This window comes from Anarhichas minor, unplaced genomic scaffold (genome assembly GCF_050575085.1).
Source record: "Anarhichas minor isolate MPS153535 unplaced genomic scaffold, ASM5057508v1 ptg000004l, whole genome shotgun sequence".
NCBI lineage: Eukaryota > Metazoa > Chordata > Actinopteri > Perciformes > Anarhichadidae > Anarhichas > Anarhichas minor.
In genome coordinates, this window is record NW_027466450.1 from 15,772,279 (window position 1) to 15,788,185 (window position 15,907).

At 42.8% G+C, this 15,907-nt stretch overlaps 1 protein-coding gene across 1 annotated transcript in view; it reads right to left on the bottom strand.

Moving 5' to 3' along the window:
- kalrna (kalirin RhoGEF kinase a) overlaps positions 1–15,907 on the bottom strand; it is a 109,666-nt gene that overhangs the window by 69,857 nt on the left and 23,902 nt on the right. Inside the window, exons 2-12 of the mRNA XM_076112316.1 lie at positions 12,389–12,463; positions 10,278–10,392; positions 8,311–8,503; positions 7,852–8,025; positions 7,626–7,709; positions 7,338–7,469; positions 6,230–6,352; positions 4,377–4,499; positions 3,622–3,813; positions 2,039–2,170; positions 107–205 (exon numbers count right to left, since the gene is read on the bottom strand). Of these exons, the coding sequence (XP_075968431.1) occupies positions 107–205; positions 2,039–2,170; positions 3,622–3,813; positions 4,377–4,499; positions 6,230–6,352; positions 7,338–7,469; positions 7,626–7,709; positions 7,852–8,025; positions 8,311–8,503; positions 10,278–10,392; positions 12,389–12,463 (1,442 nt within the window). The remainder of the gene's footprint in view (positions 1–106; positions 206–2,038; positions 2,171–3,621; positions 3,814–4,376; positions 4,500–6,229; positions 6,353–7,337; positions 7,470–7,625; positions 7,710–7,851; positions 8,026–8,310; positions 8,504–10,277; positions 10,393–12,388; positions 12,464–15,907) is intronic.

The following is a 15,907-nucleotide window of genomic DNA, read 5'->3' on the forward strand; positions in this document are numbered from 1 at the left end:
GAGAAAGAGGGAGGCAACATGCAGATACCAAAGTTACTTTTAAAGATGCATCTCTTTTTTTAATTTGATGGCAGAAGAAGCCCAAAGCGACCCCAAAAACACTCACCGCTTTGGAGTAATTAGCAGTGGCCGTCAGCGACTCAGAGTTGCCGGGACCCAGAGGCCTCTGGAGGACGTCCAACAGGGCTTTACCGTCCTGACTCACCTGGACACACAGACAGGAGAGTCACAGAGACATCAGACACACAGATCAGAACAGGTCTTGTGCTTTTTATAAAGAAACTCTTCTTCTCAGTTTCCATCTGCTCTCTGATACAAACATATACTTTCAAAATCAGCATTCCTCTTCTTACTGTTGATTGATACAGACGAGCAGTGACCCGTTTCCTTTCTGCAAGAAATGAGTCCTGTGTGTCTTTTTACATCATCGTGTTTCTTCTCCATCCTGAATGCCTTCACACAGCATTCAGAGACTCATTTATACAACATTTTACAACTAAAAACGTGGAGAAAATGATTTGTTTGATGGCTCTTCACAGTATTTTCTGATTTATGGAGAGATACAAAGAGATATCCAAAATTCCCTTTGACCCTAATATGTCAACAAACAATGTCTTCACCCAATGTTCTGTTATGGAAATGCATGCAAAAAAGCACATATTAAATAAGATAATGCAGTATTTGAATACTTAACATGACTCTTCAGAAAACTTGTGAGACAAAAAAGGATTGTCTTAATATCAGTAAGAAACTTGAGAGGTTTCATGGTGATATCTGTTTTTACCTATTCACCTATAGTGTCTCCCCTTATGTGTATTTTATGAAATATATGTCTGACGTCTCATCCACTAATTGTTCTCTGTTATTTGAGACCTTTGCTGTAGATGTTACGGGCTCCTGAGCTGCTGAACTGCAGGACATGAAGAGGATTCACATAATGAGACGGCCGAGGGAAAACTATCTTTAAAGTTCCACTGCGTGCTGTGGCCTCGCTCAGGAGGAACAACGCCATGCGGGAGTTTGTTCTTTTGAACCAGTGATGAAACAAACGCTCCACAGAGATTACACACACTTAAAGCTACAGCACACACACACACACACACACACACACACACACACCTGGCAGAGACACCTGCATCTTCATCTTCTCTGCTTTTAAGATGTTTGCAGTCACAGAACAGAGAACACCATGTTGTAACAAGAAGAGCTTCTGCTTACACTTTCATGTTGTGTCACAGAGTTTCCGTTATCCTAATAAGGAACGCTGTCAACACTACAACACCTCGTTAAATAAGCGCTTCAAGTCAAGAGGACAAGATAAAAACCCACTCGCCAGTCTTAGAGCGTGTCACTTTTTGCAGCGCTCTCACTGTAAATTGCTGTCACAGCTTGCCAAACCTAACCGCAGTCATTCTGAGCCTCTGCTCGGAGCTTTATGTGTGTGTGTATAAATATATACATGGACTTATCTTTTCACAGATAAGCATAAATTGGGCTAACACTGCAACAGCCCGGTTAAAGATAAAACGCGGACTAATCTGGACGGCCGGTGGTGAGACAAAGCGTTACACTTTTCATCATTTCACTTTTAGAATGTTTTCAGGATATTTCTAATGTCCTGCCATCTGAAATGTCATATTTTGCCGTTCGGGGGCCATTAATTGTTCTCAGTGTTCCAGCGTTATCGCACAGCGTTATCAACAGAAATGGTGTTACGGTTGATAAAACCGTCTTTCTTAGTCGTCACTGACACGATAACAAGCGACACAAGTAAAACCGGCGCAAGGCACGCAAGCCAGGAAGTGACGTAATCACAGCCGGTGCGTAATGCGCGTCCAGTGGTCGCGGCGCTTGTTCCTGCACCTCTGACATTTTGGAACTTGACGCGTGCGATCACGTGACTGTCACTAATAGTTCACTGATAAAAGCTCTATTTACATGTCTAGGGATTATACAGCCTTCGTGGCCTCGTCATAAAGGCTCTGGCGGCAGCAGATAATCAGTAGATCTCAGCCGGAGAGCCGTGCTGTCGGTTTACCTCGGTGTAAGCCTGTGTGACCTGCTCGTACAGGCTCTGGTGGCGGTGGATGGCGATTTCCAGCTCCTGCATCTCGGACGGTAACCCTCCCTCATTGCAGACTTTACACCAGGCCTCCACCTCCGACAGGAACTGAGGGAGAGACACAGACACACACAGGGAGTCATACAAAGTGTGTATTCATATGAAAATGCATCTCAAAAGACTGAACATGTGGATAAAATAGTGTAGAACGTAATGTGGACTTCTTTTTTCCCGCATTACAGTTGCTAATCTAACAGCTCTGCACTCTGGGCCTCGTTTGTTGAGGTTCGGGCTCTGACTAGTTGCTTTGTGTCTATTTGAGTGACATTTTGTAGGTGAGGGTCAGGGGGGGCCCCGGGCTTGGGCCCGTTAGGCCCCATTCAGTAGTCCATCCATGTGTCCGTCTCACACTTTGATCCGGAGGAAGATATCTCAACAACTACAGGCCGGATTGCCATGACATTTGCTGTAGATATTATCATCTTCATGGGATGAATTCTAATTAATGGAAACTGTTACTGGGACACTGTCGCCCTTTGAGTGCATTGTGTGCGTGTCAGACAACTGAGCACCCTGTCACTTCCTGTGTCTGTGTGTGTGTGTGTGTGTGTGTGTGTGTGTGTGTGTGTGTGTGTGTGTGTGTGTGTGTGAGAGAGAGAGAGCGTGGACTATTACATCCAATATTTCTGTAAGTTAATAATAATAATTTGAATGTCAACGTTATGAATGAAGCTTTGCAGCTGTACAGCCCTAATGCATTAATGAACTTAGATCCCTGGTAGAAACCTAAATATCAATTTTGGATTAGAAGATAAAAATAGAATCACCAACCAGTCAGGCTGCAGATTACATCCACGTCTGTCCAAATTACATCATTCCGTCATCATAACTAGCATATGAATCATTGAGTCATGCCCAAAGAAATGTCTTTTGTGAGATAACAGTGACCTTTGGCCACAAAATTCGAATCAGTTCATCGTTTGTGCCAAATTTGAGGACATTTTCCTCAAGACGTTCCTGAGATATCACGAGGATGGGACGGACTCAGGAACACTCAACTCCAGACGGTAGCGTTGTTGCTAGTTTTGAGGTATTTCACTGACCGGGTTCATGAGGACAGCCTTCACATCTCTCTCTGATTCTCTCTTTAGTTTTGCCAGTTTGCTTTTGCTTGTGTCTCATTTAGTTTCTCTGTTTCTCATTAGGCTCTGTCTCAATCTCAGCCAATCCCGTCACTCTCTCTCTCTCTCTCTCTCTCTCAGTCTTTCATCTCGGGCTCTCTCAGAATGTACACTTGTAGCTGATGTCAAGGGCCCAGCAGGAATCAAACAAGGCCCATCTGTTGCCATGTCAACCTTCCAAGAATCAGCAGCGGAGCAGTTTGATCTATTAAATACAATCAGACGCTAGAAATGTCCCATTTACATTTTACATTCTGGACATGCGTCTGCTGCAGAGAGATTCCCAGAGTAAATAGTTATCAAATCAGCGAGCGCCAGCAGTCTCTCTGAGGACTAGATCTGTTCAAACACGGCTACAGGTACGATACACCATCTCACCTGCTCGGCCTTCTGGTGAAAGACGGACGACATGGCGAGGATGGTGGAGCGCTCGTCAAGTGCGGCAGCGAAGCTTTTCCAGTCCAGATCCAGCTGACTCGAGATCTGTTTTATCTGCGTGGAGGCGTAGTGGCCGGCCTCCGCCAGGCGGCTCGCCACCGACATGATTCTGTTGATGTTCACATATGCATTCTGGGAAGAAGAAGAAAGGGGAAAAAAAACATGAACAAAACTGGCTGATCCTGTTATGATATAACAATAATAATAATAATTTATATTAGTAGCAGTATTATTATAATAGCATCTTTCAAACATGAACTGCAGCACAAAGTGTTTACCAATAAGCATAGAATGAACATAAAAAACAGGATAAAATAATGAAAATAATATAAAAGAGAATACATGACATAAAATGGAAAATAAAACCCACTGAAAATTAATAATAACAATTAAAATCAGCACTCATATTTACAGCATTTTCATCAATAAGTCTCCATTCTCTTCTACAGAACAATATTCAGCTTTGAGTGCACTCTCTACCTGCGGTGTAGTTTTCAATGATTTCTTCTCATTGGCTTTGGAAGCAGCTGTAACTACATTATGATATTCTGTGACACTTTGTGAACAGGCTAACTGGCCCAGAGCCTGGCTGTGTGTGTGTCGACCATGCCGCTGACCTCTCCTCATCTCTGCTCTGAGTGATCTACAGTGATGTAATGTGAGAATTACGGCTCTGATGACATTACAGTAGCTACCATGGAGTTCATGGCAAAGTGGTTGTGCTGAGTCTGCAGCTCCACGGCGTGCTGGTATCCTCGGCCGATCTCTGTGTGACTCTGCAGGAACACTTCCTTGTTGTGGCTGATCCAGTCGAACATCTGCGCACACACACACACACACACACACACACACACACACAGCAGCATTAATAACATTGCAAATTATGAAGCACACTCATTTATTGCATTGCATCGGAGCTGAAAGTTGCCTCAGGAACAAATATAATATAATCATCTGCCACCAGAGCACATGTGACGGACCATTGAGGTTTTGAAAGTTAGCTTTCTGTGGATGAAAGCTCTGGAAAAGCTAGTAAGCGGACCTTGAGTTGTGAGTTTTCTCAGCATGTGGAGAGGAAAACAATCTTTTAATTGTTCTGAATTATATCATCACCGGACACCGTTACTGGCGGCTCCTAAAACTGTAAATGTTTTTTTGTTGTAAGCCTTTGCATGATGTGTTTGAAGTTGACTGTACTGAAGTTCATAACATTATGTCTAGCACCAGTCAAGCAGCTGCCCTGACTAACTGTGTGTCTACAGTACAGTTGGTGAGTAACACTGTGACATAAACATGACCCAGGCTGTAAACAAACAAAGGAATATTCCTTTAAAGTGGCAATGAACTCTGCTTTACCTTATCATTATGAATAAATGTTGATTGCACAATGTAATGGCTATAGAATAATGACACTATCGGCGTGTAGATTGGCTCTCTATAAGCCTCGTGTCCACTCTGCAGTTCTGACCCTGAATGAGAGTTCTTTGAAGCAGTTGGAAAGTTGCCTGTTGCCACTTTTAAAAAAAATGTAATTTTCTCTCGCTGCCTTCATCTTCCCCAGCTGATCAGTGCACAGCCTGAGAGGCCGGGACAACCTTCACGCGTTGCTCCTCCGTCGCAAATCATTCTTTGCAGACAGATGGAGGCCGGTCGTGTGGTTACCATGGCTACCACATCGTCTCCCCACAGTCTCCTCCTCCTCCGGGCGGTGATCTCCGCAGAACGAGACACCTCGTCAGGTCCGACCATTTCTCTGGCTCCTCTGCGAGCGCCGAGTGTTTCCCCACAGTGTAAACCCGTCCACACACCCCCGCAGCTCCTCTCTCTCTGTTTGCTTTAACAGTAAATATTTACTGCTCCTGCATGTGGATTTTATGAGTGGAACGACACACCAAGTCAGCTGACGCCCGTCTGTGTGTGTGTCTGTGTGTGTGTGTGTGTTTGTTTGGTTGTACAAGCTGCAATCTCATCCACGACACTTTGGGTTCTACGAAACACATGCAGCTCTGTACAGAGGCGGGGCTACAGGTTGACATCATACTGGTGATATATAGGTATTTATTGGGTGTGCAGACGTGAGTCGTCACTCTGCAGTAGTCAATGATGCAGTGTTTCTATAGCTGTGGAGCGGCGTTTACAAAATAAAAGCATTTCAGAGGTTGCAATTACCTGTAATGTCTTAAATACCGGCCTCTGCCCATCACAGGATGTGATCTTTCTCTATATAGTATTTTGGAGTGAGTGTAAACAGGCTGGTATGACAAAGATGAATGGAATCCCAGCATTAAGTCACAACCGCAGCTAATCGCTTTACTGGTGTTGTAAAGTGAAGCAGAACTGGCTGCTTTTCCACTGGATTAACGGCCAACTGTGTTCCTCTGTTTAGATAAACAGGCTAATTCATTCGGTTCACTAAGGAGTTTCCGGAGACATTTACGGTAACACAGATGTGAAAAACACTGGATGAGACTTTCGAGCTGATGCCTTTTCTCTGTGTGACGAGGCCCCAGTGATGGTTTCCGCTCCGCCTTAGTGACATCACGCTCACCTTCTCTGCGTCCTGTTCGAACAGACGGAGCTGGAAGCACTGGTCCAGCTTCAGCTTCCTGACGTGCCACATCTGATGGAGATGCTGCCTCGTGGAGTGAAGCTTATCCAGCAGACTGGCCACCTGGCGAAAAAAGCGAGAATCAAGAACTGTTAGATGGTGTTTCTTACGATGTCTTCCATCCATTTGGAGCGGAGTGCAACTGGTTTAATTGGGAGAAAAATGCCGCAGCTCATGGTTGGACACTTAGTCTAACGGTCCCGAAACAAAACATCTTCTGTACATTTTATCCTCCAGTTTGATAGGAAATCCTAATGTCTAAAAAATAGGGTCCCGGTTCAGGTCCTCGTATCGTTTGATATCCCAGACAGTGCTGCAGATCTTTGAACTGCACCACTGGGTCGCTTGAGAACATGCATTGTCGTGTCGGTATATGTGACATATACCTCTAAATTGTCGATCCTTGACCTGAAGATGTTTTTCTCTGGTAGACATTCATATCAAGTATTCATATATCACCATTTTTCTGTTTGCAATGTACGGTGTGTGCTTTACACAAACATCCTGTGCAATGACACTCGCTGTGTTCTTTCACAACGTTTCCCGTGGAGTCCTTCGGCTAACGAGCTGCCATGCAGCGAGGACCTCTCAATAGCCCTAATGAGGGACGGCAACAAGCTGTGGGCCCTGACCAGGTGAGCCAAGAATGAGACTGTGCATTTAACTGTGCATTATGTTATAGTGAGCTTTTAGTGTGCGCTGGTTGTAATGATGGATGTGCACAACTTTGGTAGGAAGATCACTTAAGAGGAATCGTCATGTTTCATTCTCAGAATTGTTAAAAGTGACTGTATCCTGTTGGCTCTGGTTATATTGTGTTTAGTATTTACTGCTGGACTTCCTGGTGAGAGTAAATCTCAGGTGTTGTTCTGAATATTCCAACAGTGCAGATAACAAAATCATTTGACTCTTTACAATTGGAGGTGTTCAGTCATGTTCTGGTTGTTTCACAGTGGGCCTGTTTGGAGGCCATTTCCTCCCAAAACTGTAACATGTTTAAAATGTGATTTTTAAAAGAGATTATATTGATCAGCTGGAGTGACTTTACCTTGGGCACCAAGCTCTGGAAGTCAGCAGAGCCTGAGATACAGTTCCTCCCTGAAAAACCATCACTAGATCGGATACACTGCAGCAACCTCTGGCCCTCCCGGTCCAACTCCTCCACTGGAGCCTTCAACACCTACAGGACAGAATTAGAGGACTTTAGTGTCTTAACATGATTCAAAGTTGTATGTAATGATGACACAACTAGCTCTAGCCCAGCGAATGCAAAAGCAACGAATCTATTAAGATGTCTACAGTTTGTATCAGACTGTCCTGACAGTAGCTCACTGACCTTTTTCTTCAGCTGCGTGTGCTCATCTATCAACCGACGAGATCCCTCCACATCTGCCGGAAACTCCTTCTTGGACTGAAGCTCCTGCAACACACAGTACAACGTTTTCATGTTGGCATGAACTGTTCCTTTAACCCTTTTAAACCTTCCATCCATCCATCTTTCCCTTGATTAGCTAGTCATTGATCTGCCCATTTATCTGTCCCCCCCCCCCCCCCCCCCCCACCTGCAGGTCTTCCAGTCTGGACAGCAGGTGAACAGCATTGGATATGAACTCCTCCAGAGAGACTCTCAGCTCCATCCACTCCTCGTGGTTGTAGTCCAGAGAGCCTTCAAAGTCGTCCGTCAGCTGGGAGGGGTCCACCAGTTTGGACAGACCTTCAACTGACACCATGCTGGTCTGGTGAACAGAAATTCAAAAGAAATGTCAAAATGAATGTTTTATTTTAGCAGTGACGGATCATACAAGACTAAAAATGTGTTGCGCAAATCAAAACGGAGAGCATAGATACTGCTACCGTCGAGAACAGTCTTTAATCATTTAAAACTTTTTAAACAAATAGTTTCAGCCTCTAAACTGTTGGCTAATCCAAACCAGACAGTTATTGCTGTCTGAAGACGTGGAATCTGAAGTGAGACTATGTGTTGGATGAAACACTCAACGAAATCAAAGAAGACCGCTGACCTCAAAGGAGAACTTCGCACTGCCGAAGTTCGTCTTCTGTTTCTGCCAGAAGTTGTCCGGTTTGATGATGAGCGCCACACAGATCTCAGCCGGGAAAAACTCCTGCAGGGTCTTCAGCAGAGGCTTGATCAGCTCCCACTTGGAACCGCGCATGTCGATGATGACGGTAAAACCACGTTTACACACGTCCTCGCTGATCGGAGAGGCAGAAATCAGACAAGACAGAAGACGAGTGGAGGAGAAAGACAATCGAGAAGTTCAGAGGAAAGAAGGAAAAATCTCCTAAACAGAGAAATCAATCATGATGCTTGCTTAATCCTCGTCAGTTGTCAGACTGTTACACCAGACTAATTACTTAGAGAAACCTTCAGGGAACCAGTGTAAGCAGTAGTCTGCACTGCTCTACAGGGAAGCAGCAGAGGCCATGAGCTTGCAATCAGTCACTGATACGTACTTAGTGAAATACAATTATTTATTTCTCAGAGTATGCCTTTCGGTAAACAAATTATAAACTGTTTCTTCACCGGCAACACTGACTTCCTGAAGTCTCCACTGTTTCCAGTCTTAATGTAATACTAAGCAGACTGGCTACGTGCTGTATAGTCTGATATTCACAGCACAGTTATGAGAGTGGCATCAATAGTTTCATCTCTCCGGGAAAAACGTGTATTTCCCAATAAAAACAAAGGCCCCACATTATTCACATCACCTCATCAAATTACTTCAGCGATAGTTTTGTTCACATGTGGAACAGATCAGTCCCCTGAAAGCAAGGGAAAGCATTGAAATGCAGATTTTCAGGTCTGTTTTGGGCCAACATTCACATCGGCTGTGTAAATAAATATGATATGAAGACAACAGAATGCCTTCCAGATGGCAATGTGGCCGTGCGTGTTGCATGTTAATTTATTTATGCATGTGGGCTGTATAAATTGTATGCAACGTATATTAATGTTTGTAAAAATGTAAACAAATTACATAAAAGGGGGAATTTTAGAAATGGGAGTCAATTGGTGATACATTTTAGTTCAAGAAACTTTTACGAAACAATGTGTGATACCACATGTGATAGATAGGACAGCAGCTGTAAACTGGTGACCAGAAGCTGCTCTGAAACCAGTGCGAGAGCCAGATGTGTACACATCTGGGCCTTCAATCCATCTGCTGCTGATTGGATGGTAGAAATATACAGGAATGACCTCAGCTCCACACACACTCACACACACAACCTCTATTAATAAAAATTCAACAAAAGCACATCCACTATCGTCCGCCTCGGGGAAGCACAAACTCCACTCGTCACCATGGAAACAGCAGCTGGATTAGCGGCAGTAATCAGAGCGGGGGGATCAAACGATAATACACATATTGGGTTTCGTTTGGTTCAGTCACGCTGTGTTCAAGTCAGCCAGGTGTACGTTTTAAAATTCAACATCAGTCTCTGTTTGCATTAAAAAAAAACTCTCCCTGCTGCTGCATTCAAGGACACTCTGACATCTGATGATTTAGTCAGCTAACGAAAAAAAGAGATTTGGAGAGTCCCAGGAACCGGTGTGTGGCTGCTCGGTTTCCTCTAGACCAGCTCGTTTTCTGTGTAACGTCCTCAGACTGTGATGAGGGGCGGCGGGGATTAAATGGACTCCAAGCGAAGTGTGACAGACTCGCTGCTGTCTGCTGCAAACACTGCAGCTCTCATGCTGATGCAAATCAAACGCTGCTCTCCGTCTGCTGCTGTGATGTCGAAGAGAGGAGCGTTTGATTTCCGCAGTGTGGAGACAGCACTGAGGCACTCCGCATGCACTCCACCCTGCAACCTCTTCCCTGTGAGACGCCTAGTTTACTACACGGTAACGAGGTGGATAAAAAGGTTAATTGATAATAACTGCAAATATGATCAAATCTAAAATAAAGAACACACGTGCTATTTGTGTGTGTGTGTGTGAGTGTGTGAGTGTGTGTGTGTGTACCTGGGGACAGTAGAAAGGTAGGTCACCAGCCTCCTCAGGTCCTCCTGTTTTATTCGGTCGTGGTTGCTCCTTGCAGGAAATGTCACGATCGGTCCGCCTCTTTTATCTCGCCCACCTTCGAACGCACACAATCAAATGATAAGCGTGATGTTTAATGTTTGCATGTAGTGTTTAAAAAGCATTCCTATGTTCATTTCTATGTAGTAATATAGCTTTAGCAGAAGTAGTAGCAGTGCCATTATATTATGGCAGTATTGTTAGCCGCAGTAGTTTAAAGTTGTACTGCCACAGCATTGTCAGACTGAAGTTCCAGAATTAAGAATATTTTTTTGATTGCAAATGATACGATTCAAGTGTCAGCCTAAACAGAAATGTATATCTACATTTCTACGAGATGTACATTAGAATGAAAAATGAAGTAACCAGTTAAGCTTGATTCCAGAGCAGACATTACTCTCCACTATCACTCCTTCATCACTAAGGAGTATCACTGTATCAGTCCTAATCTGCTCTTACTTTACACTAACAGCTTTAATATCTCTGTGTTTGAAACAAAACTCCCATCACAGCTACACCAGCCGGGAAACACACTTCCCAAAGGCTCCGAAAGCCGTCCGAAATACAAGCTCTCACTCTCCCCGTCTGTGATAAATGATGTGAGTAGAGATGTTTTGGTTAGATTAATGTAAGAAACACAAACCGCAATGTTTATGAAACTGCTACTCAGTCGTGGAAAATCGGTCTGTGTGTTTGAGTGTGTGATTTGGGAGGGAGCGCGCTGCTGTAATCTCGGGAGGAATCTTGATGACAGATCGTTGTTGGCACTCTTTTACATGCTCGCTCTCTCTCTCTCTCTCTCTCTCTCTCAAGGTCTCTCTCCCATTCTCTCCTTCTAATTCAGAGTTACCTTTTCACTGGTACACATAACGACTAAAAGGATTAAAAGAACCAGTTCTGCAACTGATAAAATGTTAAACAGTACTTAAATCTTGCACCATAGTGCTAACACTTTGTATATGTAATAAAAATATTCTTTTCCAATACTGCTGTCTGCTAAATCTTTGTAGAAAAATACTGCATTGTGTAATAACTAGACAAAATATAATACATTTTCACTCCATAATGTAATAACACCCGCAACTCCTGCATTTGAAATAACCATTGCAATATGTAATAATGTATCACAAAATGTGATGAAGTATATTAAATATTGCATTCAAGCTGTTTATTACAAAATGAGGGTGTTATTACAATAATAAAAGTGTTTTTGTTTTTTCGGACCCTCTCCTCGGGTCTCCATTTTGAAAATATGGAAGGTTCAGTAGGTTTTTCGTGAGCCTGTTTCAGATCTAGTCCAAAACGTTGGACTCAAAGGCTTCGACCACGGAGTACACAGGTAAAGCGAGGCAACTTTCTAAATAAAGTCACAGAAACACAGAACCATATATCCTTTTGTTCGTTGTTGTTTTTTAGCAATCTTTGCTTGGGTGCTCCTCAATTCACGGCTGCTGTTTCAGTACATCTTTTATAATTTGGAGGGGGTACAATATTTTGTTGGGTCAATGTTCTGAGGTCATGTGATGCTACATCTCGTTTGTTCAGAATCTAAATACATCACACGGCTGAGTGTTTGTGCGTGCGACGGCCCGTGGAGTGAAACAGTTTGTGCGTCTGCTTTCCCTGCTTGTTTTTGGCAGGCGGTGATGTGCAGCGCCTGCCGGAGGGGAGAAGTTCACGTAAGTCATGTTCAGGGTGTGAAGGGCCTGTGATGATTTTCCCTGCCCGTTTCCTGTCTCAGGAGGTGTGCAGGTCTAGGTCCAGACATCAGTGGACCTGCTTCTGCAGTCCTGGCGGTTTAAAGGCTGACACGGTGCTATTGAGTATGATGAACATTTACCATCAACACTGATTGGATATAAGAGGTGGCGAGTTTTCCCTTTTAGGGAACTCTAAGCCAGGAAGACCTTATGGTAAGATGAGATCCTTTGTGAATGCAGCTCCTGGAGTTCTGCCCCAGTGCCTGCTGAAAAACTCTGGCATACAGTGTGTGGCTCCGGATTCCTGTCTTGGACTGAATGTTTGGTGATTGAAGCACACCGACTGAAACTCACCTGACACGAAGGCTACTTTCTCCTTTAACACAGGAAGGACATCAGACGCCTTGATGCCTTCAGTCCTCAGTGACCCTGAGTAGAGACAGAGAGAGAAAAACAGTGGAGCTTTTAGTATTAATCCCATTATCAGATCAACATTCCTGTGAGAGAGAACACACCCACACTCATCCAGCTATTACTAGGTTTGTGCGTGTGTGTGTGTGTGTGTGTTCTTTGCTTTAACATACTGTAACGTAAAGGGGCCTACCGGGCACAGACCCAGGGGCCCAAAGTGTCAAGAGAACCCCTTGTCAAAAGGTGAACCCTTGTGACCCCTTTTTAAAATAACTACAAAGAAACACAAAGCAACTACAAGGAGACTCAAAATGACTACAAACGGAGACAACACAACTACAAAGAGACTCAAAAAGACTACGAAGAGACACAAAGCAACGACAAAGAGACTCAAAACTACTACAAAAAGGGGCAAAACAACCACAGACGACAAATAACTATAAAAAGAACAAAACTATTACAAATTGATACAAAACCACATAAAGATGTGCGACAAAGATGCTAAAACAGCAACAAAAAAAGGCTAAACAACTATAAAGTCTAAGGCAGAGGTGGTGGGTTCTGTGCCAAGGGGCTCATTATCTCATAATCTGCTCATGATTGAAAGCATTTAACACCTACGTTAATTGTTATATAACAGTATGGTGGAAGCATTAACAGTAGAAACAGTCTGTATAAAGTGAAATAAGAGTTCATCTTCATTCTTCCACCCTTTGTTATCTCTTTATGATTCCATTCCCTTGGTCTTGTTCTCTCTCTCTCCCTCTCAGTTCATCTGGTCAGCCTTCTGTCATCTTATGAAATCTCTCTCTCCCTCGTTCTTATCTATGCTCTCTTTACCTCCTCACCTCTCTCTCTCTCTCTCTGTAGAAAAATGTCCATGTCATGCTGTGTGTATGTGCTTGTGACACACTGTCCTGGCTGCAAAACACACTCGCACACAAACACACACGTTTCAAGAAAATTCCACAGTGAGAACGCTAAGTCGGCAAAATCTATCTCAGGACACCGAAAGAGAGATAAAAGTCAAATCCATGTTTTAAAGCACCAACATCAACACAAACCTGTTTTATATGAAATACAACAAAAGGCCACAAAAAAAGTGAGGCTGAAGGGACAATATTAATATTCAAATCCCTCATTTTCAGTCAAGTAAAGTCTGGAAAGAGAATCTTACTGACACATTTTTTAATGCATCACGGGCGATTTGATCCCAAGTGGAGAACTTTTGATGAACGTGTGACCGATGCACTGGGATCAGATCGCTCAGACACATTCAGAGGTTGTTCTCAACACAACGTGACCAATCAGAGCTGTCCTCAGCTCAGCCGCTGATTAGTCACGATCATTAATGGCGCTGAAGGTTAATGCTCTAATTCATCAGTTTTATGTTGGCTCATGTAACCGCGTGCCAATGCTTCACAGAAATAGTATTGATTTATACCTGAAGCAGGACAGAGATGGACTGTATTCAGGTGCAGGTGGCTCCACCGTATTTAAAGGATTATCACAATGTCTTTACCAAGTTTAGCTTCTGATTCACAAATTATCTGTACGTGCACGCTTCACATTTTCAAAGGCATGCTGTGTTGTTTTAACCCTTCAGAAACAGACCTTCCACCGGAGATCGTCGTTTGCACGATCCTCATAAATCAATCTGAAATAAAAAAAACATAGTAGCTACAGCAAGTCTCTCTGTGATGAGGTCATTACTTTACATCACGTGCGTAATGTAACAAAACTATCAACACATTTGCACTCCGCTCATAACAATTAGCATATGTCGAAAACTAAGAAATGTACATTGTTCAATTCATGTTAGTTGTGTTGGGAAATGTTTATATATTTCATGTTTCTGCGTGCAGAATTGTTTAGGAAAAATACTTTTGAAACTTCATAAAAAAACAAACATGTCCGTGTTTTATTTTCTTAATTTATGACACAATTTCAGTACTTTTATCATGGTTTATTTGCTTACATCATCTTTTATTTTAGGTTGTACAGCTTTAAGCGATGAGCAAAAATACCAATGTGGGAAAATATTTATATTGCAGATAAATAAGCATACCTCAAAAAATAAATGTACATAATTCAAACATGTTTTGAGTGCTTTTCTTAGTCAAATTTTAGGAAGAAATAATCATTTTTTTGTATTTTTTTAATGACAGAATGTTGATACTTGTATCAATTGTTATGGTTTATTGACATGTATAACCTTTTAGCTTAGGTTGTATTTTGTAGCTAAAGATGACATCAATGGGTTTTTTAAAACAGCTGACAGGCTGTGACAGTGCAGCAGTTACACCCATGTGACTTGTGCAGGTATGTTCACATGCTGGTTAATGTTCTGCAGCTAATTAGCTATCTTGGCTGAACTGGTAATTGACATGGAATGGACCCAACCGGTCCTACACACAATCTGGCTGGATTCTAGCTCGACGTATATCTTAAACTTGCACACTCATGCACCACTTACAGCGCAGCGTTAGGGTGAACACAGCGACAGTCAGCTCCATTTGGCACCAAATCAATGTCATCTGACTGCTCACTTTGACTGAAAATGGTAATGAATGGATCTAAAAAAAACACACACACACCAAGTTGTTTCTGCTAGCTTGTTGAAGCTAGAAGAACATGTGTTGTTATATCCATGAAGACTTACATTGGAGGCTGTATACAAGAATGTGTGCAGTAAGAGACGTTTCATATATTTTGTCCATCCCCTTTAAACCAATAAAGGCAGACTTACTATCAAATTATTCACGTTTATTAAGAAAAATGAATGAACATACTTGTATAATACATCAAAAAATGTTAATTTCAAGTCTTCATTGCTTGCTTTCTCTGTAACCGTTGTTGCTAACCAGGAAAAATGAGATAGAGAGGATTATGCAAATAGTTACAACTGTCGATAAATGCGGACACACCAGCAGAAGGGCACAAAATGCACGCGCACACACACACACACACACACAGATGTTTTTGCCACTCAGGATGACGTTGCATTAAGTCAAATTCCTCCCCTATGCAATTATTATCCTAACTTTAACCGCAACTACAATATAAACACAACCCTGACCGAAAACCAAGACTTAACCTATAAAATGTAATGCTTTACATTGTGGGGACCATCTTTAGAGGGAGGATAGTCCCCACACTGTGACTGTGTGAACTGAATTTCGTCCCCACAACACACATAAACACACTTACAAAACACACACTCTCCTCAGTGGCCTTAAAACAATGTGCCAATAAACAAACTGCAAGAAAAAAAGGAAATTTCAGAGAGAAAGAGATACATTTATATTGACCCCTCGATAAGTCCCGCCCCTCGAATGCAGACTGGCCAATCGTGGCGTAGCATCAGACAGGAGGTATACTTTTTAATGATTGTAACACTGAATAAAGACCTACCCGGCTTTACAGGAAAAGTGTTGTTCCTTAATTTCACTGTTTTCTGTC